Source organism: Pleurodeles waltl, chromosome 10 (assembly GCF_031143425.1).
Source record: "Pleurodeles waltl isolate 20211129_DDA chromosome 10, aPleWal1.hap1.20221129, whole genome shotgun sequence".
Lineage (NCBI taxonomy): Eukaryota > Metazoa > Chordata > Amphibia > Caudata > Salamandridae > Pleurodeles > Pleurodeles waltl.
This window is the reverse complement of record NC_090449.1, coordinates 1021486469-1021511079: the sequence shown is the minus strand read 5'-3', so window position 1 is coordinate 1021511079 and position 24611 is coordinate 1021486469. Positions and strand designations below refer to the sequence as shown.

Below are 24611 nucleotides of genomic sequence, written 5' to 3'. Positions count from 1 at the left end.
CTGCCTCTAAACCAGACCGGGTTTACAAAGAAACAAGGGACCCTTCAAACCCGATGGCTGTAGGACTAATGATGAAAAGCAACAGCCGCACACAGCAGTATATAGGTTTTATCAACTTTAAAGCGGCGTTTGACTGTGTACCATGGGACAATGCTTCAATGTTGGAGGATCCTGCACAACTTATTGAGGGCAATCAGGTTGCTCTATGCAAACACCTAGATTAAGATCAAGGTCAGAGACGGACACCCCTCCCCAAAATCAAAGGAGGTGGGGGCAGTGAGTAGTTTAAAATAGGGGTGTGTCCTCGTTCCCCTCTTATTCAATCTATACATCTCAAACTTTTCTCCAGCTCTCAATAAGTTGGCATACCATGCCCGAGCCTTTGTGGTCTTCCTCCATCTAATATCCTTTAAGGAGACGACCTGTTCCTCCAAGCAACACCTGAGTAGGACTAAAAAGGTAATTTAACCGCTTAGCAGTGTACACAGATGATAATAGCTAAAGATCAACCTTTAAAAAAACCAAGGTCAACCCTCTAAATCGGTGCATTTTGAAGCAGAGTAAATGGCTCCTCAAGGATACACAATAGAAGAAACAACCAGCTATGTCAATTTAGGGGTCAAGCTAGACTTGAGGGCTACGTTTGTACCACAAAAGGAAGTTATCAGAGGAAAATAACCGGCACTAAACTTGTTTTTCCAACCCTAGCAAATTCTCTCTGGGGGCCACAATCTTAAACATCTAGCTAGAAGTCAAAATTGACGCCAACCCTCACATACAGAGACGAAATAATGTTAGGTTCAGACGCCAGCCAACTGGACTAGCTCACAACAGTCATTTAAACAAATTTTCCAACTGCTGGGGTCAGCCTCACCCATGTGCAAGTTAGACTCAAGTTCTTGCTGGTAAGGCCAGGGGCCTTTGGAAAATGCCGTCACAAACTGAGGAATGATGCCAAAGAGTCATTAGCTTATTACGTATGGTCTGAAATCAACCTACAAAGAGGGAAAGATGGATAGAAAAGGTATTTGGCAGATAGACACAAGCAAGCAAGAGTTCAAGAGAATTTTGAACAAAAGTGTCAGGCGCAAAGTTAGTGGGAAGACCAATAACATCAGCTAAGCAAGTGCATGAATGACTGGTGATTAACTCATATGAATAGCAAAAGGACCAGCCTCTTCTTCAGGCTGCTCACTCTATAAAAGTTAAGAAGAAGCTAATGTCAATGTGGCTCAGACTTCCTGCCTTAGACTTTAAGCCTAAATGGCAGGAGGAAGGGCAATGGGAGGACGCAACGTATCTTATATGCCATCAGTCAAAGGAAACACTACTGCATGTCCATTGCCCCTACCAAAGCACACAGGGGAGGGCCCTTTAAGGCCCTAGAATCAGGACCTGCAGATCAGCAGCAATGGATTGCTTAAACCCACAAAACGTGAAGCTCAACATCCATCTGGTGCAAGTCATCTAGATTTTCAAGGAACTTGGGAAGGCCAAGATCTGTATACAGGGCCTTAGGCCTCCGATTGAGGCAAGAGCAGTTGATGGACAGTGGGGGTGTATGGATGGCACCGCAGGGGGGCTCGAGGGCTACAGTAAAAATAATGCTCCAATCCCCTATTCCACCCTGTTTAGGTCCTAGCTACATGTGGGCTATGCACCCCAGCAATTTATGTATAGCGACCTCCAAAAGACGTTAATTAAGCGGGCCTCTTTTTTTTTTTTTTGGGCAATACTTTAGTTTGGGAAGGGATGCAATGCCGTCTGGCTCTCTACATAGCCAAGCTATCCCCCATCCCCACAATTACACCCAGGACACATGCTGGCTATGTACTTTGTTACTTCCATGTATTTTGGCCCACAGCTGACGCCAATGAGGCTGGCCCCTTTAGCAATACTTAAGTCTAGGTGGGGAAATGGAGTAGTAGTGTCTGGTTCTTTAGGCATCTCAGCTACCCCCTTACCGGCTACATTTAGGCCCTGGATGAGTGCAGCTCTGGACTTTAGGACTATCTACTTTGTCCCCAGCTGACGTAAATCAGGCTGGCCCCTCTTAGTAACATCTTAGTCTAGGTTGGGAAGGAAAGCAGTAGTGTCCAGCCTTAAAGGCACCCCGCTCCCACCAAACACCACTGCCCGTTCTAAGCATGCTGGAGAGGCCTTGCTGGGGACCATGGTAATGCTCTATGCACTTTGTGGGATATTAGCCAGGCTGGGATTTTTATCGGAGGTAAAGAGAGGCCCCAGATGTAATATTACCAGGACATGCGATTTGCCAAATCAAATGAAAAGCTGATCAAGCAAGCTCACTGAATCACAAGGAGGATTAAGATGTAAAAAGTCAGAAAGACAGGATAGGTTAAAATAACCTGTTAGGGGGATTTTGCTTGGACGAAGCAAATGTTTATCTCCCCCCCCTCCGTAGGAAGTACAACATTCTCTCATCCAGACCCAAGACTTCAGTGAGAGCACAGGTTGCTCACAGTAGAGTTACCACGTCACCAAGAAACCATGCTTTGTGTTCACAAAATCCAGTTTCATGCTCTGTTGCATCACGCACAGCAGGTGTCAAGCAGAGCCTTGGGACCGATAATAAGTCAAAGCATAAAATGCTCTGAAAGCAAATTGTGTACAGAAAATGGAAATAACACAGAAACTAAAATTGGTGGGCAAAGGATCTGCCCTAAAATGCACGCATGGTTTACTTCATCCACCGAAAACAAAAGTGATTTTTACCTACTGCTTAAGGTGACTCGTTACACTGAAGCAGCTCCATTGATGTAAAGAATCCCTTCTGCACAACTTTAACGTGATACAGAAGACACAAAGCTGCTCTTCTAGAACAGCAGAATTAAAGTATACAGAATAGTCGGTTCACTGCTAAATTTCCTTTGAAAGAGGCAAAGCAAACCTGGAGTAAGAAAAGAAAAGAAAAGAAAAAAGTGTCTAAGATAGTTTGGTAAAGTGGTTCTTGCAATCATTCTAGGACACACAAGTATCATTGGATCATTCAGGTAACCGGAACCTCTCCAGCTGATCGTTTTACTCACAGTGACAGTATGTTGGATATTTCATGGGCACGAGAGCTTGGGTACATGCAAAAGATAAGGTTATGTGGCCAATGTTCATAGAGGTCAGAAGAAGAAAGATTCTTCTTTTCCACCAATGAAGGTAAGCAGGTTGAGAGTCATATGTTGAACAACCTGGTAACAAGCATTGTTTTAGGCAATTTTTGGCTGCAAGGTCATCATCAAATCGTATGTTCCTGTTAATAAAGTCACTGGGTGACTCTAAAACAATAAGCAAACATTGGCAAAGCTAACAGGTCTGTCATCATCTGCCATTCTTTTGGCTTTGCAAACACGTGTTTTGTTCTCATGGAGTTTGTAAAGCTTTATAGGTGGTGGGGAGAGGGGAAAGGTTGATTCTCGATCCTCACCAAAATAAGAAAAATGACTAAAACCATAAATACATTTTGGGGTTTTAAGATTCACACAATGTCAAGTTTGGATGTACGTGTTATGAAAGGCCAGAATGAGGTCATTCACAGTGAAGTTAGCAAATGACTTAAGTGGGCTGCTCCAATTCCCAAGTTGTATGCTGTAATGGGCAAAGGAAAAATGTGAATCACACAATTACAGACCAATGGATAACAGAGGTGGCAGCTTAAAAGTCCATGCCAATAACGGTTATATACCACATCATCTTTGTCCTCTGTGTACAATACAAAACTGCTGGGGTTTCAATGTGTGGGGCACATGCAAGATCTTGTGCATGTACCACTCAGTCTAATTTCATCACCAGTATCCTGCCACTGAATTGGTCTTACCATGCTGCCAATACCTTCTCAGGTCCGGGTACAAAAACATTTTGAACAAATCCGAAAAACCTTGGCAGAACTGTGGATTGAGTCAAATGCACTTCTAGGAAGACTGAAAGCGAAAAGCAGAAGCTTGATTGTGGATTTTATTGCCCAGGGCCTGAAATTCCTCTCATTCCATAGGGAAGAAATGTCTAATGGCAAGGACGTTTTGCTTTAAGAGGGAGATGTTTTATTAAGAGCTGCACACGAAAGTCTAGTCCACCAGAATTCAGTCCACTTAGTATAAAGGGAATCGAGATGTTTCATACACACTACAACTTAACGATAAAGACCAAAACAACTGAATGTGGCATCAGCCAAGCACGTTTATGCAAAATATTATTTTGAACCATGCAACTGTAATCTTTATGAGGTTACTGTCAATCACATTAAAGCTCGTAGTCACTGCTAGTGTGTTAAATCCTATAATGTCATTATGAATTACAACACTGCAGATCAGAAATATCACAGATGAGGAAGAAATGCAATGAGAACCGAAACTAGGTACCGCACATCAGTGACCCAGCCTTTGAGATCGGCTTTTAAAACAAAAGTTGTAAGCGGTCTCTTCTTTGTATTAAAACAGAAATGGGGACAGAAGCCACATCTATGAAACGTTTACAGGCAGAGACGTGTTCGGTTACTGGGCCTACTACAGTGATATTTGTGCAGCCCGAGGTCACACATTAAAATACAGTGGTACCTTGTCTATCATCTTTTTGATACCTCTAGAAGTGTGCAGCACGTGAACCTTGGACCGAGACCTCTCTTACCCCATTTGATGAGTAAACACGCCAAAGCAGGATGAGTGGCTGATTACGAAGGGCTACATGCAGACAGCATGATCAAGATCTCCAATGAACCGTTTGGCAAGTTAAAAGCCCAAAGTAGGGTACATGGGAGACCATGGAAAGCCATGTGCAGACACGAAGGTCTAGCTCCTCCTTGTCCCATTTCATAAGTCGAAACCCCAAAGTGAGTGGGACGGAAGAAAATGAAGGGCTATTGCAGACCAGAAGACAGGAGTGCTAGAACATGAAGGGCTATACACGTACACGAAGACCGAGATATCCCTTGAACTGTTTGGCAAGTGAAAGGTCCAATGTAGGAGGCCTGGTAGAGAATGGAGGGCCATGTGCAGCCAGGCCCAACCTGTTCAGCACAAAAGGATACTGTGAATTTCAATCAGAGCATGTGCACGTCGGGAACTCCCTTTCAAAACTCTACAGATACGTGTCTGGTGGGAGATTCTCGCATAGAAGCTGTGACCCAGCTTCAGGGTGTTGAAGATCACCATAGTATGTCTTTCCATGCTAGGCAGGCCAGTTTGGGAAACACAAGGACCTGTTGAGATGCTTCTGAACTTGTGAGGGCGTTTAAGCTCTCTAATAACAGGAAAGACTTGTAGTTCTCTATTGTGTATCCCTTATGGAAATGGTTTGTTGGTGTGTGTTTGGTGTCAATATAAGGTAAATAAAGTGATCATTTTAAATGAATTCAGTACACGGACTTGTTTTAGTATCAAATAATTTTTCCGTAGTGTTGAATGCAGTCTTATAACCAAAATATCTGATTAGATATGTATTTTATACACTGAAAAAAAAAGAAAAGAAAAAAACTCAGAATTTCATAACCTGAATCGTCCTTAATGTCAAGGAATTGGAATACTTTTCAAGGGCTGCTCACACGGGCAGCATAAAACCGTTTCGAGTCACATAGCTCAGAGCAGTTTCCTGATGACTGGGGGAGAAGCCGGTCGGGAAAGAGCCTCGTTTCCCAGCCATGTGACTGCATGGATGGCGCCATGCATTACAGTACTGATATTTGAAACCAGCCTGTTCTGGAGAAGGTATTTGGTTAAACTGAAGTGTCGTGTGGCCTCTTGTCATACATAGCAGGCAGCAGCCGCCTGTACTCAGATAGTCACTGCACTGTTACATTAGGCAGGCTGCAATATGGGAATTAAGGTGCACCGAAAATGAAGCAATACAGCATTCCACTACTTGACGTTTTGTTCAAAGCAGTGTTCTACACATGCTCAAAACACTGTGGGAAAATACCAGCTGGAATCCCCGCAGAAGGGCCCATGTAAAATAAAACCACCAGACTGCAGTGCAATGTAAATAAATCCTCCAAAGCAAACATCGAAAGTGCAAGGTTAATTCAAATGCCTCACAGTGATTCAATTTGTTTAAAAGGAAGCTACATGATATTAACAATTACACAATACAACTCCCACCACACAAGGAATGGTAAGAGAATTTATAAGAGCTTCTAATCCAGCTGTCAAAACAGGATACACTCCCCAAGCTGCTTCTGAAGGTGGAAACTGCAGGGATTTCGTTTTTTGTGTATATTAACGTACAACACTATTGCTGAGTCAGAGAGCAAACCTGGTAAAACGTATTTACTATTTTCATCAACTCAATTTACAAAATAAAGCAGCAAGCGGATGGCCCAGTCCCTGCTTAAGTCACACACGTTTCATGTCAAATGCTTACACAAGGTCAACGAGAAACTAAACATGCTGGGTCTTACAACCACATTAAAAGGAGGAACTGAAGTTCACCATGGGTGTTAAAAATTATTTGTTTTATTTTTTTAACCCAGTGAGGCTTTCCTTTTAAAATGTCCTTCTTATGTGTCTCCTACAGGCAGCGTTTAGCAGTGAGCGTCCAAAGACCTACTGTGCATAATTTATAATAGATGGGCTTTGGGTCAGCCCACTGCATTTCGTTTGGATGATTTCTTGTATATTTCATTAGCTTGCTTCTTCTAGGATGGTTTTCCTGCCCCTTATGCTTCTCCCCTTAAGCACAACTTTGTAACCAGCCTTTGACTGGATGACTTGAATCCTTCTATGGCTCACATTAAAGAACTTCTTATTTTTCTCTGGGCACTTCTTTTTACACACTCCTGCACTCTTCATGTCGCTCCCTACCCCCGCCTTGCTTGCCTGTATAAACAAAGCAAAAGGTATATTTTGCCAGGTTTGACTAAAGAGCAGACTTTATCAGGTTTTTTCCCTTGTATCTCCTGCCTTCCATATGTTGCATGAAAGTAAAGGTTTGGCACACAGCATTTACAGCGCTGAGGTAGGTACACACTCCCGCACTAACTACCTATGCTACAGGCACAAGGTGCACTTAGTGACTGGAAAGAGCTCTTTTCACGGAGGCCAACAAATTTGCTCCCACTTTCCTGCAGAGCACCAAATGGACAACATTTGTCCAGATCAGAACCATTTTGAGGATAAACAGAAAATGACCATACAGCTTTTATGTCCGTTTAAGTACCTATAACTAGTCACCTGTGTTATTTTTAACCTTGATCACCTGCAACACGGTTTTACAATTATGTTTAATGTTTTCCAGAGTAAAAGTTGAAAAGTAAACCATGCCATTTATAGAGGCTGAAAATATTGAATTCAATTTTCAGTTGAAATACCTTAAGATAAGGGTTTGCTTTTAGTTCAGTGTATGGAAATGGTGGTTTTGTTGTACTTTACGAATGATTTACAGTCAAGCACTGGCAAAGCCAATACCACAGCAATCGTATTATAACGGCAAGACGTTCAGGATTTCCTAACACTTCTTTCTCATTCAACAGAGGTTCCTGTGTTTGTACAACCCGGTACAGCACTGTTGTAACCATCTACCACTGTGGGCCTGATAACGATAACATGGATGGAGAAATATGGCCATTACACACCATGTTCCTGTACAAGTTGAGCATGTATCATAGAAACATCAAACCTCTCAGAGAAACCAGCAAGGAGCTCAAATATCTGCAAGTCGCACACTCAAGCATTACTACAGGATCAAGCACAATAGGCTAATCACCACACGCAAGATGTCCATGTCAAAATGTTGCTTCATCAACAAGAGCTTGGATAATGCACTGTCCTTAAACGGCAAACTCATCTTAAGTGAACTTACCCAAGATATCCAACGACCCATCTCAGTACAGAGCCTGCCCGACATCTAAAGAAGGTGAAATACCATAGCCAGTGAACAGTTGCAATGTTGACTTCAACGGCCTTACCTTCACTCAGTCACTTCAAGAAAGACCTTTCAAGGCATAGACAAAGCAGCCTTACAGAGGACGACTTGCTCCAAACTGACCGCACACCAAAAGGCAAAATACATTAAGTGCCCCTGGCTACAATCACAGAGTGGCATTTATCCTGTACTTGTCCCTTCCCAGACCAATTTATCACCTACAACATCATCACTATATCAACCTATTCTTCATACAAGTTGTGGTACCAACATTTAACCATTTCTAAAGCACCGTAAATAAATGTCACTATGACTTTCCTCACGAGTACTCATTTTGCTGAACTCGTAACGAAGAAAGGCTGTTTTCTCTGACATGATTCAAACCTGTGGCCTATAAGTTGAACAGAAATTTCAACAGTGAGCACAAAACGCCCTGGGTCGCAACAGCCACAGTGCTGATTGTGAAGTTCATGATGGCAGCCTGGTGCATGTATGGTGGGGCCACCCAACTGCAACAGCACACTTTAAAAAATATATATCTATATGTAGCATGTGATTTACTATAGGGCATATTTCACAAACTGAATTACCATTAAGAAACTAACACTATATATATCGGGGCCAAACACCTCTACATACAGAGGCACACAAAATATCATTTCAACATACGACTGCCCAAGAAGCTCACCTTGATTTGACAGGTAAGTAAATGTCATCCATTTCTGAACATAGAGCCTATCTTTAATTCAATACCAGTATTTAGGTCTCATATATATATATATATATATATATATATATACATACATACATATACATATATACACACACACATACATACACATACATACACACACACACGTGTCATTCAGCATTTACTTCTACTCATCCAGACTTACAGCATTGGACACAGTCAGCCCCCTTCAGCCACTGGCTCACTTCACTTCGAATGACGTAATTTTGTTCCTGCACATATGCAAACCTGCTAAAAAAAGCGAGCACTTCCGTGTCAGGTCTGGTAGGCCAATCGCCCCTTTCAAGTATGTATTTGTATATATTTATTAGCACTGGATCATTTGTACATACTTTTTATATGCATGCCGCCTCTGGATGGTTACATGTGTACTTTATTACATTCAATGGCTATTGCATATGTTTGCACAAAAAACAAAAACAAAATAAAAAAGGGCTTGTCAAGGCCAGAATGACAGATTGACTTTGTTAATGCTCGTTTCAATGCAGCAGTGCATATTATGTTCGTGGTCAGAACGGGCAGGTTCAAAGTCTTCTAACATGAAAAAATCCATTAGTCCTTGCAATCTATAGTCAAGGGAGGCGCTGCCTAGTTAACAGGCAGCTGTAACGCCATACGCTTTACATTCCCAAGGGGGAATACAAGTGCACTAAATCTCTGCAGTACATTGTGTTCTGTCTAGTAGAGGCAGAAGATGCGACCACGAGGCTCTGTACTGGAGGCACTATGCAGGCTGCCCATACCTGTAGGCACAAGCTGTAAGGCTCGCTGCTTACTATGCAAGACAGAAAGGCCTTCAACTCCCTCCAATGCACTGCTTTATGTCTCATCCTGCCCCTCTCAATAGATCCTGTACCTTCACTCTCAGACTCATCCAAAACCTTCTCTTATGGCCCTCCATGACTCTTCCCTCTGCTATCCACCCTTGACTCACCCCAAACCTCATTCTACTACTGTGATCTCCCATATAACATTTTCTGGACTCTTCTCTCCTCTATCCCTTCTTGACTCACCGCAAACCTCATTTTACTTCTATGAGCTCCAAAACAAACACTTCCTAGACTCTTCCCTCCTCTGGCGCACCCCAAACCTCATCTAACTAATATGCACTTCCAAATAACACTATCTTGCCGCTTCCCTCCTCTATCCCTACTTTATCCTATTCAATCACAGTAACAGGCTCACATATCCACCGCTCAAATTAACAACGTATATTTCCCTATACTGATCCACCACGTATTCCTTGGGTTCTGAAGTAGCGTGCTACTCGCCGACAAGCAATTCAACTCCTCGTCATGGGGTATTGGGTACTATGCAAATACAATTACAAGTAAAACAGAACAGTAGCCCTACTAACCAATAAATCGTCTGGTAAACACCTGATGAAAACTCCTCATGTGATCTGCTGAGAGAGATCCTTCTGTCACCAATAGCAAAACTTAAATAGAGCAGGCTACTTGGAGCAACACAACCTCGAACGCTTAAGAAAAAAAAAGCTTGACACCCTTTTTGTAGAGCCATTTATTAAAGGCTCTCTGTCCTGTTTGGCATAGTGTGCCACACTGACCCCGGCATATTCAAGCAGCACTGAGGACATGACGCATGTAAAGCTGAACATCATTAATCCACATATTTTCCATTTGTGAGATATATTCAGGGCCACTGGAAATATGCATTTCTGTTATGCTGCTTCTGTCTGCATAATTATGGACTTGACGCATTTGCCACATAAACCTCCATCTGCAGCATTATCTGCAGACTTTGACCAAAAAATGTTTTCTAGCTCACACTGATCAAAAGTTAGTAAAACTGTGGCAACATGTGTTGACGCACAGTGGAAGGCCCTTCGCAGAGGTAAACTGGTCATCTTTTAGTTGCCTATTTCTGTATTTGGTTGTTAACCTGGCACTAATGAGGTGAAATATTTACCCATGGAGTATTACCATGTGGAAAAATTAAAACAAATATAAAATACGAAAGTAATACTATCAAAAAGTGTGCCACAATATTTGCCTTTTCTTCCTGCATATTTTAGTCAACCTGCCTCATAATTTGGTGATCCCCTGCTGCATAATTCCAGTGGCCCTGGGTTTAATATATCATAAAAACAGACACGTACACACAAACACGATACACCTCTGCTTAAACCCCACTTTTGGCAAAGCGTTCTCCAGCGAAAGATGGATAACCTTTTTATAGCGCAAAGCTTCTGTTGCACAAAATGTTGGGAAACCTGATGGACTTGCAAACAGTGCCAATTTTGTCAACTTCCTGGGTGAAGTCTGAAATTTGGCACACCCCTAGTTTCGGAACAGGCACACCCCCAGTGCTGAGGGATAATGACCAATCACACACTGCAAGAAAACAACCAACCACTGGAAAACATCACTCTGCTTTGTAAGGAAACGAGGTTCAGACGTAGTCTTGTGATGCATAGGTTTCTGCATGTCAGTACTTCATGCGAATACCAGCACAATCATTCCATTCTGTAGGCCACTGAAATCCGCCAACAATTCTGACGAATTTAACTAAGTGTGCTGCTACAACATCAATTCTAGTAAAATGTTCACAATTGATGCTGATAATCAAGGAGGCCACGTTAAAATGCTGTAAGGATCAGTAAAGTTAACTTGACAATAGGGAAATAAGGGAGAATATGCAGCTTTATATACTCTGACATTACACAATGATTTGCATCTGGGTAAATTAGCAGACACTGTGGGGCGCACTGATAAAGCTATGCACAAATAACTTCCTTAAAAACAAATTAAAAATAATTGTGGAAAAAAAAACAAAAATCACTACTGAATATTTATAGAGTGACTGAACTGCAAATTAGGAGAAAATTATTCTGATATTGTATCAGATAAGCAAACTGTTGCTGCAGTCAAGATGAGCAGGCAGGAATTATTCTGTATATTTTGACTTTAGAGTTGGCAGCACATCTATATATGGTCTATATGAATATTCCGAATGTTGGACGGTGAATGCAGTGCTTGGACAAGTAACACGGCCTTCCAAACTGAACACCCCCACAATCTATTGAAAACAAAGAGGTTGCTCTCGCTGTTTAAACAAAAAAAAAAAAAAAAAGGCCAATACACCACAAACTCCCTGAGGAAGGGCCTACCAACATTCAACAACTGGTTGATAGAACAAAGACACCACATTCAACTCAGCTGTGTAAATAAGGGAGAAAACCTTGACACCAAAAAAATGGTCTGCGGACCTTGCCATGGACGATAGGGATGACCTAGTCTTTAAAAGGTAAAAAGTTTTGCATGGCAAAATGATGCAGAATAAATCTGAGAATGCCAGGGGAAATCCAAAGATGGACAACAAGGACATCAGCCTTGATGTACTTAATACAGACTATAAACGGAGAAGCAAAAGTAATGGTGGAAAGGAGTGAGAAGAGGCAATCAGGAGCTGCTGCAGCCCATTAAACAGAGGAACTAAGAAACGTCTGATTGAAGACAGAAGGCACCAGAAGGCCCAAGTTGCAGGCCATTTTCCTGGGTTTCCAAACTTCACAAATGTTAAATCAAATGTGTCAGAGGACACTTACATCCTCCATCAGAACTGGGCCTAAGCTATGCTATGACAATACTGCAGTGGAACGGAACGTGGTAAGGCCCATGAGATGCTTGAGTAAACAGGGCAAAGGCATAGCTTGGGAGAATTAAAACAGACAAGATGTAATCTGGCATTGGTTTGCAGGATTCAATAAGAACTCAGCAAATGTGATGTCAGTTGTGGGATGCCCCACTGGTCAAGCTGGAACACGGACTGACTAGAGACAACAGAAGAAAAGAGCTACACATGCACTGCAAGCATCAGAAAGGAGATCTGAAAAATCAAGTTAATAAGGAGAGGACTTCAGTCAACCTGTGTTTATCATCTACAGGAGTTTGAAGAGCTGGCGGTTCAAGGGGTGGACTCAATACCAAAGGGAATGGGGCTCAACATTAGGGAGGGCACAGTAACACATTTACCAAGTCTCCCTATAACAAATTGGCACACAACAGATTGTCCTTAGGCACCTGGAGCACAACGGTAGCCTTTACCAATTAATTACCTGTGGAGTTCTCTTCTATGCACATTTTGGTATATGGGCAATAAGCGAGGAGCTTCTTAGGAAAGATATTTCCTCATTTATTTTGCCATAGTTTGCGTGAATGTTGAAAAAGCATCCACGAAACGGAACTATCCTTAACAGTTAAATCCATCCCCTATTTTACAGTGCTTGCTGATCTGTTTGATTTTAAGGCACATACAAAAAAAAAAACTTAAATACTCAGGTTACAGCAAAGTTGCCTTTCACAATAGGTGAAACTATCAGGGATGAAATTTAAACTCTAAGGGCATCTATACAACGTTTACCGATTTAGTGACAGATAGCAGTACCAGGACATAGGTCGCATGAGCAGAACCATTTATGTGCTTAAAATTTGTGTGACTTCATCCTAAACTCAGAAGGTAAATTAAATACCTTTCCACTACAGTACCCACTATAATACCGACACATACCTACTACGATACATAACTACTACACTCTAAGATAGCCCAGGTGATAACCTGTACTCTGAAGACAAGATTTCAATTTCAGACACTTATCCTGCGAAGGATGATAAATCAATACTAAAAGTATTTTGATGCAAAAAATAAAGTCTGCATGCTTGCAATTAACACGATGACTGGGCTCATTTGTGTTTTGCTGTGCTTTTGCTGCCATAAATGGGCCTGGTATGCCCAGTCGTGGGTCCCGGGCTCACTATGCCACTGGATTCAAGCTAGCCTGGCTGATGAAGGGTGAAACCCTGAAACCAGTCCCAGGGTGCTTGTTTCCGGTCCAGGGAGGACCTGGCCTGGCAGTTCGGGTTGGACTGTTCCCATGAGGAACAGGGTCAAGACTGATTTGCATATGGCTGGGTCTAAACTGGGGTGGCATGGTGAGCAAAAGAACGATTGATTAAACCCAGATCTGTGACTGGGGGTGAATGTTTGATTGGTTACGCATTCCGTCCATCATTTGTTTTTTGCTGGACTGGGCTCATAAGCCCAGAACATGGTGAAATACATATGTGATTGTTTAACATGTATCCTCAATGTCTGCATGCAGACGATAAAGCCGTATATAAAGAGACACGCAGCTCTAAATTTTGACATTAGTTTGAGCTTCAGCTTGGAACCTCAGAAGCTACAGAGCTGGCACTTCCCACCCAGGATTTGGATATCAGAAATCTACTTGTATTTTAGGAACAGGAACCAGCTCAAGAAGCACATCAAGGGGTAGGCTAGGGCAACGAGGGGGTCATTGTGTACATTTTAAAATGGGGAATACATTGTTTTATTTATACGAGTTCACTAACTGTGAAATATTTGAGGCAGCCTTCCTTCTTTGGTCTCGCTGAAACTCTTACGGAATTAGAAACCAAAACACTTGAAGGAAGATGGTGGCTCTGCACTTAATAACATGCATGTTAAACGTACTGAGAGCCACGTGATATAGATGTCATCTAATGAACGTAATACTACGTCTCGAAACAGAAGCAACAAACAACAAAGGTGGTGGAAGGAAATGCATGAGTCACCACAATGTTGATGAATGCATGATGGTGAATATTAGCTCAGACTTTTCCAATGCTCCATGAACAATGGTCCAACCTACCCCTCGCCAATGAGGTACTGACCCCAAATGGAGAACTGCCTGGAATATGTCCATGGCCAAATACAGAAGAACAAGGTTCACAGCAAGGAATTCAACAATGAGTTCACGGTAGTACGGTACACGGCTCCTGCAGTCCAAAATTCAGTTAGTTACTACCATGATCCCACACCTTATCCACACAGCAAAAGTGTGTATGTTTAATTCTCATGGATTGCGAGACATTCTTCTCACTTACTTTGGTACAGTGACTAAAACACCATCCATCAACTAAGCCTTGAACAGGGGATCCTTCATCTGTTGACCATTCTTCACAAGAATGTGTTACTCTTAACAATGACAGCACTCTGACCAAATTATTGCATTCACATTTATAGACACATACCAATCTGGTAGTTGACAACTTCAAGGGGCCCAGAACCAAGTGGCTTGCACAATTTTAGTTGAAAGCAGACTGCAAACATCAGTCGCACCACAAAGTGCGTATATTGGCTACTGCTGCATGACAGAACACCGTTCAAAGTTTACCACGTTGTTCACAATGCTTTACACCAGAACCCCGGTTTTATCAGCCACATTTCCTTTCCTTGTCAGTGAATGCAACACCCAAAAGGTTAGCCTTCCAAAAAAAAAAAAAAAATCTGCTAGCCATGTAGGTACAAAAGGCAACCATACAGCTTTGCCATTTGGATCCGTGTAGCTCAGTTTTGAACTGAACCTTTCCGGTTTCAGGTATCAGCCAAAAACGCTATCTTCACGTCAGCCAAAGAATACACCGCCGAGGACAGCAGCACACTGAATCTCTCTGCAGTTCTAAAGGTTTAGTCTGCGCAAAAATCTCAATGCCATACAGGATTGAGCTCAGCTTAGTTGATGCTGTGTGAAAATGTGAAGACATGCTGACATTGCTCTGAGCATAACTGTTGCCAAGAGCTTTGAAGGCAATCTAAATATATCGCCAGAGCTTTTCTTTACCTAGTTAGTCCATCGTGGCTGAAAACGTTTCCTTGGGGGGTATGGGTGTGTATACATCAAAGTGTACCCACTGGCTCAAAGAGAACAATTGCCAACTTATTAGTTACAAAAGACTATACCACCAGACATCTGTGAGACTTCGGCCACAGAGCATTGCAGAGTGATGCATGTGGCCAGATGCCATCCTGCTGCGGTGTATGGATATTGGTTGTGAACATCTACAAGGAGTCTCCAACGCCACTTTACAGGGAAATAAGACACCTATTTGTACTGTCTGCACTCTCATGTTATATAACTCTTCGGGGATGTCATTTTAGTTTTTAATGTAATAGTGCTGATGTGCTATGGATTGTTGCCATCAATTAAATTACATTATAACTGCTTTGGAGTGAGTCTTTCTTGTTGTTTTCACATGGTTGTAACCACTCGCCCCCATTGGAAGGAACATGTTCGGTTAGGGACTGCTACCTGAGCACACCTGTCCAAGATGCTTTTCAACCCCCCCCCCCCCCCCCCGGCCGGCAGCACTGTGAAGCAGAGAAAGTGCTATATAAAACCCTAACTAAATCTATACAAATAAGGCTGAAGAACCCCAAATAAAGGTCATAAAGGGAAATAGTCCACAAAACAAAAGCTAATATTTATTCTGGAGGGCAAGGCTATGGGAAAAAAACGGACGAACTATTAAGGCAATCGAAGTACCAACACGCTGTACCAATCGGTTACATTATATAGACTGAATAAACCTGCTGCATTAAAATGTTACATACAAAATGTACTGTCATGGTAAAATGCCTATAATATAAAATAATGGCTACTTCGAAGTAAGTTTATGGAAAGACTTCTAAAGTTGGTTTCTAAACATCATAGCGTAAAAGGGGGTATCCTCAATGGGGGAAACTGGTCCTTTGATACTGGAACAACGTTTAGACTCTTGTACCCAGAGCATTTTTTATTCTGTTGTTTGGAGTTCGCTCTTTCCAATAAAAGTATGGGCCAAGAGATTGTAGTAGGCTGTGTGCCAGCAGCTGAAATGCCAGCCCTCAATAAAGGTGTTCTTGGGGACAGGGGGCAGCCGGTACCCATGCACGACTCTGGCAACATTAACATTTATTTACATTGCTAAAAAATGCTAACAATCTGAGGCAGCAAGCTGTATATATAAAAACATGATTTCTAATAAGCACCATCCCTGGCGTAGATTTTTTTGTTAATTTCAATTTGACTCAGCTGTACAATAGCCAAGTGATTCCTTCCAACCCACTAGGTTATGCTATTGATATACAGGGAGTGCAGAATTATTAGGCAAATGAGTATTTTGACCACATCATCCTCTTTATGCATGTTGTCTTACTCCAAGCTGTATAGGCTCGAAAGCCTACTACCAATTAAGCATATTAGGTGATGTGCATCTCTGTAATGAGAAGGGGTGTGGTCTAATGACATCAACACCCTATATCAGGTGTGCATAATTATTAGGCAACTTCCTTTCCTTTGGCAAAATGGGTCAAAAGAAGGACTTGACAGGCTCAGAAAAGTCAAAAATAGTGAGATATCTTGCAGAGGGATGCAGCACTCTTAAAATTGCAAAGCTTCTGAAGCGTGATCATCGAACAATCAAGCGTTTCATTCAAAATAGTCAACAGGGTCGCAAGAAGCGTGTGGAAAAACCAAGGCGCAAAATAACTGCCCATGAACTGAGAAAAGTCAAGCGTGCAGCTGCCACGATGCCACTTGCCACCAGTTTGGCCATATTTCAGAGCTGCAACATCACTGGAGTGCCCAAAAGCACAAGGTGTGCAATACTCAGAGACATGGCCAAGGTAAGAAAGGCTGAAAGACGACCACCACTGAACAAGACACACAAGCTGAATCGTCAAGACTGGGCCAAGAAATATCTCAAGACTGATTTTTCTAAGGTTTTATGGACTGATGAAATGAGAGTGAGTCTTGATGGGCCAGATGGATGGGCCCGTGGCTGGATTGGTAAAGGGCAGAGAGCTCCAGTCCGACTCAGACGCCAGCAAGGTGGAGGTGGAGTACTGGTTTGGGCTGGTATCATCAAAGATGAGCTTGTGGGGCCTTTTCGGGTTGAGGATGGAGTCAAGCTCAACTCCCAGTCCTACTGCCAGTTCCTGGAAGACACCTTCTTCAAGCAGTGGTACAGGAAGAAGTCTGCATCCTTCAAGAAAAACATGATTTTCATGCAGGACAATGCTCCATCACACGCGTCCAAGTACTCCACAGCGTGGCTGGCAAGAAAGGGTATAAAAGAAGGAAATCTAATGACATGGCCTCCTTGTTCACCTGATCTGAACCCCATTGAGAACCTGTGGTCCATCATCAAATGTGAGATTTACAAGGAGGGAAAACAGTACACCTCTCTGAACAGTGTCTGGGAGGCTGTGGTTGCTGCTGCACGCAATGTTGATGGTGAACAGATCAAAACACTGACAGAATCCATGGATGGCAGGCTTTTGAGTGTCCTTGCAAAGAAAGGTGGCTATATTGGTCACCGATTTGTTTTTGTTTTGTTTTTGAATGTCAGAAATGTATATTTGTGAATGTTGAGATGTTATATTGGTTTCACTGGTAATAATAAATAATTGAAATGGGTATATATTTTTTTTTTTTAAGTTGCCTAATAGTTATGCACAGTGATAGTCACCTGCACACACAGATATCCCCCTAACATAGCTAAAACTAAAAACAAACTAAAAACTACTTCCAAAAATATTCAGCTTTGATATTAATGAGTTTTTTGGGTTCATTGAGAACATGGTTGTTGTTCAATAATAAAATTAATCCTCAAAAATACAACTTGCCTAATAATTCTGCACTCCCTGTGTATATATATATATATATATATATATATATATATATATAAAGTAGTTAAGCTACAAGGTGTGCTTGCTGATAATAAATGTGGGAGAAATAGGCAAGCAGGAATGTGAAAGGCCAGAACAATTTTGAAATTCAAAAAGGATGTTAAAAAAAAAAACGTCAGTGGCATTTACTAATATTCAGACGGTTACATCATGTGCATTGTATTACCACTATTAAAATAACATTGTTGTGCATTCTCGATTAAGGAGAATTTTTGTTTCTAATGAACATCATTCGTCTGCGCTTGTTGGTCACCTGAGGTTAGCAGAGTTTCTTCACTGTTTAGTGAGAAAGGGTTGTGTGTTGGTTAGGGTAAAACGAGATCTTAGGAGACTTTTGTATTTACTCTATTCATGGATGGGTGTAGCGAAACCTCTTCCCTTTGTCTCCTGGTTGGATCCATTCCTTGGGCAGAGTCCAAAGCTTTCTGTATAAAGGCATCGCCTTCCTGTGAGATAATTCAGATGCGATCCCCGGTTCACGAGGGTGTGGTACATGATAGATAGTTCCATTACCGCGCTTCTATGGCCTATCTTTGGAAGTGGGGTGCATGATGGTGCTGTTACTTCCCCGCACACGAGGGTCCAGGCTCGCACGTGCTTTCTGGGGATGACTGTGTCCGCATGTCTGGAATGGCTGTGTGTAGTGATAACACTGCGCGCACAGAGCTGTGGGATTTCCGATGAAATGCGAATTATGGGTTATTTGCATTGATAAAATACTACAGGAAAGTGATAATGTGCGCTAAGCATACATAGGTTTTATTTTAAAATCCTGAGGTTCTGACACACAAATTAAACCACTCGTCATTAGGGCAGAAGTATACTCCCTGGACAACTCAGACATGAGCAATGTGGGACAGAGGGTGTGTTTTAAGTCTGGTGACGTGGAATTACATTTCTGGCACCGCCACTGAACATAACGACTATTAGTTGACACCCACTGTTCTATGTGAAACCTACGAAGGGCCTACCACACTATTATCCTTCCCAGGCTGATAAACTAAGGAGAGATGAGCCACGCAGCAGCATCTGTTTCTTTGCAGGAGGGTGACAATGTATGTTGTGGAGTGCACCAAAAAATAAAACAAGCTTCTTCAGCATTTGTTTGGGATGCTGGGAAATAGCGTGCCTCAGTTTCTTCCATTCAGTCGCTTGGGAAGGAAGCAGAAAGATTCCTGCGCTCCATTCAAGCTAACTGTGTGTCAGCTCTCTTTGTGAAACAAACCCTTGGTAGATTTCCCACTTGCAAATACTTTAACAGATCCTGTTCGCATCTTGCGGGTTTTTCAGACCTGCCGAAAAGTTATGGAGGAACTTAAATTTGATTCCAGTTTGCATAGTTAAACTATTTTTGTTGCTAACTGGTTTCACTTCTTTTTAGTTAACCAAGACAACGGACCTTGTTCCTGTTTAGATGCCCCCCAACCACACAGGCTAATGTCGTAAACAAGCATGTGTCACAAATGGGTACAACAGAAACTACTCGTGTCAGGTCATATACAGTTTCAAATAGGGGATGGTAGGTTTTCAGTTAATACAGGCTCCTCAAGGCAAGGCATTTCTTGTTGGACTAAACCACTATAAATACTCTATAGCAGGTCAAAGCAAATCCACTTGGATTCATAAGGACTCCTTCAAAACGAAAATGTGAAGGAGGTGAAAGTAGCAGCCACAAGTACAAGCACGTGGGACAGCCTTAGCATACTACCTCTAGTTAGTATGAAAACCCTGCAGGCCCAAAACCAGGAAAGAAAGTAACCCCTCGACATAGCATGCTTGACTGCACAGGGTCTAGGCGCTATGCACACAACACCACACACACACATACCTCCGAACAGGTGAGGCGAGAGGTGGGAAGGCAGCGATCCGATGAGCAGCCGGGGCCCTCCGTGGCCGGCAGCGGAGCGGTCCCTGCCCCCCTCCTCGGGGGTGCTGCTGCCCGAGTCCTGAGAGCCGCTGCCGGCACCCCCGCCGCTGCTGCTGGGGATGTTGAAGGAAGACTGGGCCCGGTAGCCCACCGAGGTCCCGCCAGCGCCCACCCCCGCGGTCCTGGTCCTTGGCCCCTGGGGGGCGGCGAAGGCCTCGGAGGACGAGGCGCCCCCCGAGGGGCCCTGCTGCGGGGGCGCACCTGCTGCATACACCGGCCGGCCCGCCGCCGTGTAGGGCCCCGGGGCGCCCGGGCCCCGCGTGCTGCTGCTGGGCCGGTGGGTCCCGTTGCTGCTGGAGGGGATGTCCGAGCCCGAGTACGCCCTGGTGCGCCCATCCGAGGCGGGAGCGCTGCTCTGTTTGCCGCCCATGTCCCTGCGGCTCACTTCCTGCTTTGACCCTGCGGGGCCCTGGGTGCACTGTCCATGCACGCTCCGTCCTGCGGGTCAAGGCTCCCGTCGGACCAAGCGCCTCTTTGTTGGGGGAAACATCAGCTCCAGGGCGCTTTCCCAATATCCCACATTCCTACAAAGCGGCGGCGGCGGCGCCTAGAAGCCAAGCAACGAGCCGGCAGCCCCTCGTCCTACTAGGTGCGCTGTCCTCCCGTCTGTCCCCATGGCCGGTCACCTGCCATCCTGCGGGCAGCGTGGCCCCGTTCAGGCAGTCCTCCAAAGTGTGACGGCTCCGGAGAACGCCATGTTGGGTGTGCAGATGAAAGTTCAGCTTGTAATCACTGGGGGAGGAGGGGTTGTTTGTTTTGCCATCAACAACACACGCAATGCAGGAAGAACCGGGCCCGTGGCAGACTCACCGACGGGCAGGGTTAACCAGAGGCTGCGAAACAAGGACGTCTCTGGCGGAAAAACACGGGGCGAGCCTTAGAAGTCACCTCGGTGAAACCCCTCATTCTTTCAAATGAAAAACAGCATGATAAGGACCTAGTTCTGACGTCAAATGAAGCTGAAAACCTTAAGATATCCGCCAACAATTGATTAGAAGGTGTATGAAGGGAAGGAGAAACTTATGTTGGATTTGAGGGTTGTATCCAGTTTGAACTCTAGTGCTACCTACTGGAACAAAGAGCTTAAAATAAGCCTGTATACTCTGAAGAAAGTAGGGGGCTTAAGACATAAGGTCGAGGTTCTTTTTTGATAATCGTAGCCAACCCTGTGCATACGTTTAGAAAGACTATGAAGAGAAGACGATTTTAAGTAGGTGGGTGAGGACTATGTGACCGTGGGCGTTGTGTGTGTGTGTCTGTGTGTACACAGAGTGCACGTGTAAAAACAGTGTTGAATTGAATGTGTTTAACTGTATGTTTGACAGTAATGGCTGTGTGCAATTGTGCAGGACAAGTCAGGCGTTACAGGTGCTAAGAATGTTTGTGTGGAGGTTGCATGAAGGTGAAGACTGGCCAGGCGCTGGAGGGCTCTGCACAAGAACAGTATGTAATGTGCGTTAGTGTGCACAGGTGCTATGTGTACTTGTGATAGCTGAAGGAGCTGGTGGGGAATGGGGCGGAGAATAGTGTATATTGTGTAGGAGGAAGTATGTATAAAGAGGAGAGCAACTAAGAGAGCAGACGTGTGAGGAGGAGGCCACACGCGAGTCGACTCAGACTACAAGTGCATGGACGGTCAGGAATATGTGGTGCCCTGAGTAAACAGAAACAATACGATTGCAACCAATTTCTATGCCTGCTAATAAATGTCGCTTGCAAAATGTGTGCACATTTATAGAGAGTGCTTGTGTCTCCGTAGAAGAGCCCTCAGTGTGTCTGTTACGAGGTTGCAATAAGTGTGTGAAATTTGTAGGCATATGATGATAAATGCGTTGTTGCACAATAGCTGCAGGTCTGCCAGTGCATGGCAGCCAGAATGAAGAATGTTTGTGCTCTTAGTATAGACTGGTTTCCGTCATGGCACAGGTTTCAAACTGTTGGCAGAATTTCTTGAACGTGTAAGAAAAGTGTTTGGCTGAAGGATGACTGGATCGATTCCGCGCGTCTGTCAGAACATAGCTCATGTATGTCGGTAGCCTTTGCTGGTATTTTTGTGTATCAACAGACAACTTTCGCTGTTAATCAGAAAGCCTCCAATGTGTTGCGGGCAGGACACAGGTTTGATGTGCTGTTGAGTTCTCTCCGCTGTGCGTCTGTTAGAGCACAAGTCGGCAAAATCCTCCACTGTCTCAGGACACAGGTTTTGTTGTTTTCCCCCTCAATGTCCAATTTGAGGTTTGGCAAAATCTCTTCAGAGTGTGTCCGCCAGGAGATAGGTTTTACTTTCGCTGGCAGACCCCACGCGTTGGGCCTCACCAGAACCTCTCTACTTGTTCTGACAAACAGGGACCCTGAAGTATGCACGTCAGGCACAGGTTAAGCTGTGTCCACCGGCGTTCTCCTGCCTGGTGCTGCTCACTTGGGAAGCAAGTTCCACTTTGTATTGGCAAATCTTCGTAGCGCTTCGGGAAAACCCCGCCTTGTTCCAGAATGCAGTCTCCCGAGAGTTAGACTGCTAGGACACAGGTTTCCTTGTGTGGCCAGGCTCCCAGCGCTCCGTGGCTGATTCCAGTTGGCAAGCGCTACAGGTGTGCGCCTGGGACAGCGTCAGCAGGCGCCAGTCAAGGAGCTGGTGTTTGTGGTAGCTGATGCCACATCACCCACAGTGTGGTTGCTCGGCCGCAATATCCTCCACCGGTGTGTGTGCCTGGCTCCTGGTGGCAGTCTCCCTCAGTGTGTGCCTGGTGACTGTCTCAAGGAAGTCTTCCCAGGTGTGTGCCGGTGCCTGGCTCCTGGTGACAGTCTCCCCCGGTGAGTGCCTGTGTCTGGCTCCTGCTGACAGTCTCCCCCTTTGTCTGGCACCTGGTGACAGTCTCCCCCGGTGTGTGCCTGGCTCCTGGTGGCAGTCTCCCTCAGTGTGTGCCTGGTGACTGTCTCCCCCGGTGTGTGCCTGGCTCCTGCTGGGTGCTGACAGCAGCCTCCCCTGTGTCTGCTTGGGCCAGGCTCTTGCTGGCAGGCTCTATGGACGTCTGTCTGTGACTGGATCCCGCAGGCAAGCTTCACCGCGGTGTGTTGACAGGTCCCCCCAGCGCGTGCCCTTCAGCCGACTGTTTTTGTGTCTGCAGTTCACCCCTGCCCGTACTGTCCGACCTCGTCAGGTTGGCTCCGGCTGGCGCCCGTCAGCGCCCCGTCGGCAGGTCCGCTCCAGCCGCTGCCCCGCGTGCGGATTTGGCAGCGACTCGTTCCCATCACAGGAAACGATCCAGCGACGGTGCTAACGTCACAAGAACCCGCACGTCACTACCGCGGACTGCGCACGCGCGCTCACCCAGCTCTCGGCACGTCCCCTCTCCTGACGGCACCGGGTGTAGCTACGCGCGGCTTCCCATTGGTTCGGAGCGGTGCGAAGGGGGCGTGGCTGTAAAAAGTGAAAACAATGGAAGCGAGGGCCGGGGAGCTCCGCCCACCAGACACAGGCGGTCTAACAGTCTGTGTTTCCGGGCTGCGGCACGAGACGGTGTTGCTGTGAAAGAGCTCGAGCGACGGGGGCGGGGGGAGGCAGGTGCGGTGGTGGGCGAGAGCGGGAAGGGGCTGAAAGCGCAGCTGTAGTGGGCGTGGGGAGATCGAAGGAGGGCGATAAGAAGCTGGGGGAAGAGTTGAGCAACTGATAGTGTCACCTGGTCTAACGACAGAACATCAGCCGCTACGTTTGGGAAACCAAACCACCTTACTTTTGAACATTCAGTACAGCATAAAGGCACAATAATCTTGTTCCTCCAAATATACACGCTTTACTTAAATTGCACAACATTTTTAAAGCTCCCAACAACAGAATATGAGGTTAATGCATCCAAACGAAACCACCGCGGTCCCCTAATATTTAACATGCAACAACCAGTGTACAGGTGCCTAACTACTGCCGCTCTGTTCCATCTAATTGACTGTTCTTTTTGCAAGAAATCCATTGTGAAGTTGAAGGGTTTCCTTTGGGGGTGTCCACTCTCAGGTCCTCTTCCAAGTGTGTTAGCAGGGCGCGGTGTGGGGTAACTGATACGTTTTCCCTGCATTCAGATTCCGTACGTTGAATGGATCTGCAAGCTGTTGCCCAAACTTGTGTAGAATTATAATGTTTGGGTTAGTTTTTCAGCGGTGCATCGTAACGGGAGTGCAGGAGGGTACAAATCTTCATACCTTCCACCAAGTCTTTCCAACTTTCTCTATTTGTATTCTTAGGTGTGCACTTTCCAGACCTCTTGCGGCCTTCACGGAGCAGGGCCTGTAGCATGTGCTGCACCAGTCCAAGCCAGGGAGCATCACAGTGGTGCTCCACATAAATCGCTCATGCTCAGGGATGGGACCAGGAGGAGAGTGTTAGCACAATGTTTTTCCTTTCCCAGTGTTTCTGCAGACACACGATTTAATAATGCCTTTACCTTTCCTTGGAAGAGCTACTGTTAATCCATTTGGAGTGAGATGCTCACATTCACTTGAAAGGCTGTCTTTACTGTCTCACTCACTGTACATTTTAACACTTGATTG

General features: G+C 44.6%; 1 protein-coding gene across 1 annotated transcript in view; it reads right to left on the bottom strand.

Moving 5' to 3' along the window:
- ZNRF2 (zinc and ring finger 2) overlaps window positions 1-23406 on the bottom strand; it is a 152502-nt gene extending 129096 nt beyond the window's left edge. The window contains exon 1 of the mRNA XM_069211942.1: window positions 19974-23406. Coding sequence (XP_069068043.1) covers window positions 19974-20442 — 469 coding nt within the window. The 5' untranslated portion in view covers window positions 20443-23406. The remainder of the gene's footprint in view (window positions 1-19973) is intronic.
- Window positions 23407-24611: the final 1205 nt, after the last annotated feature.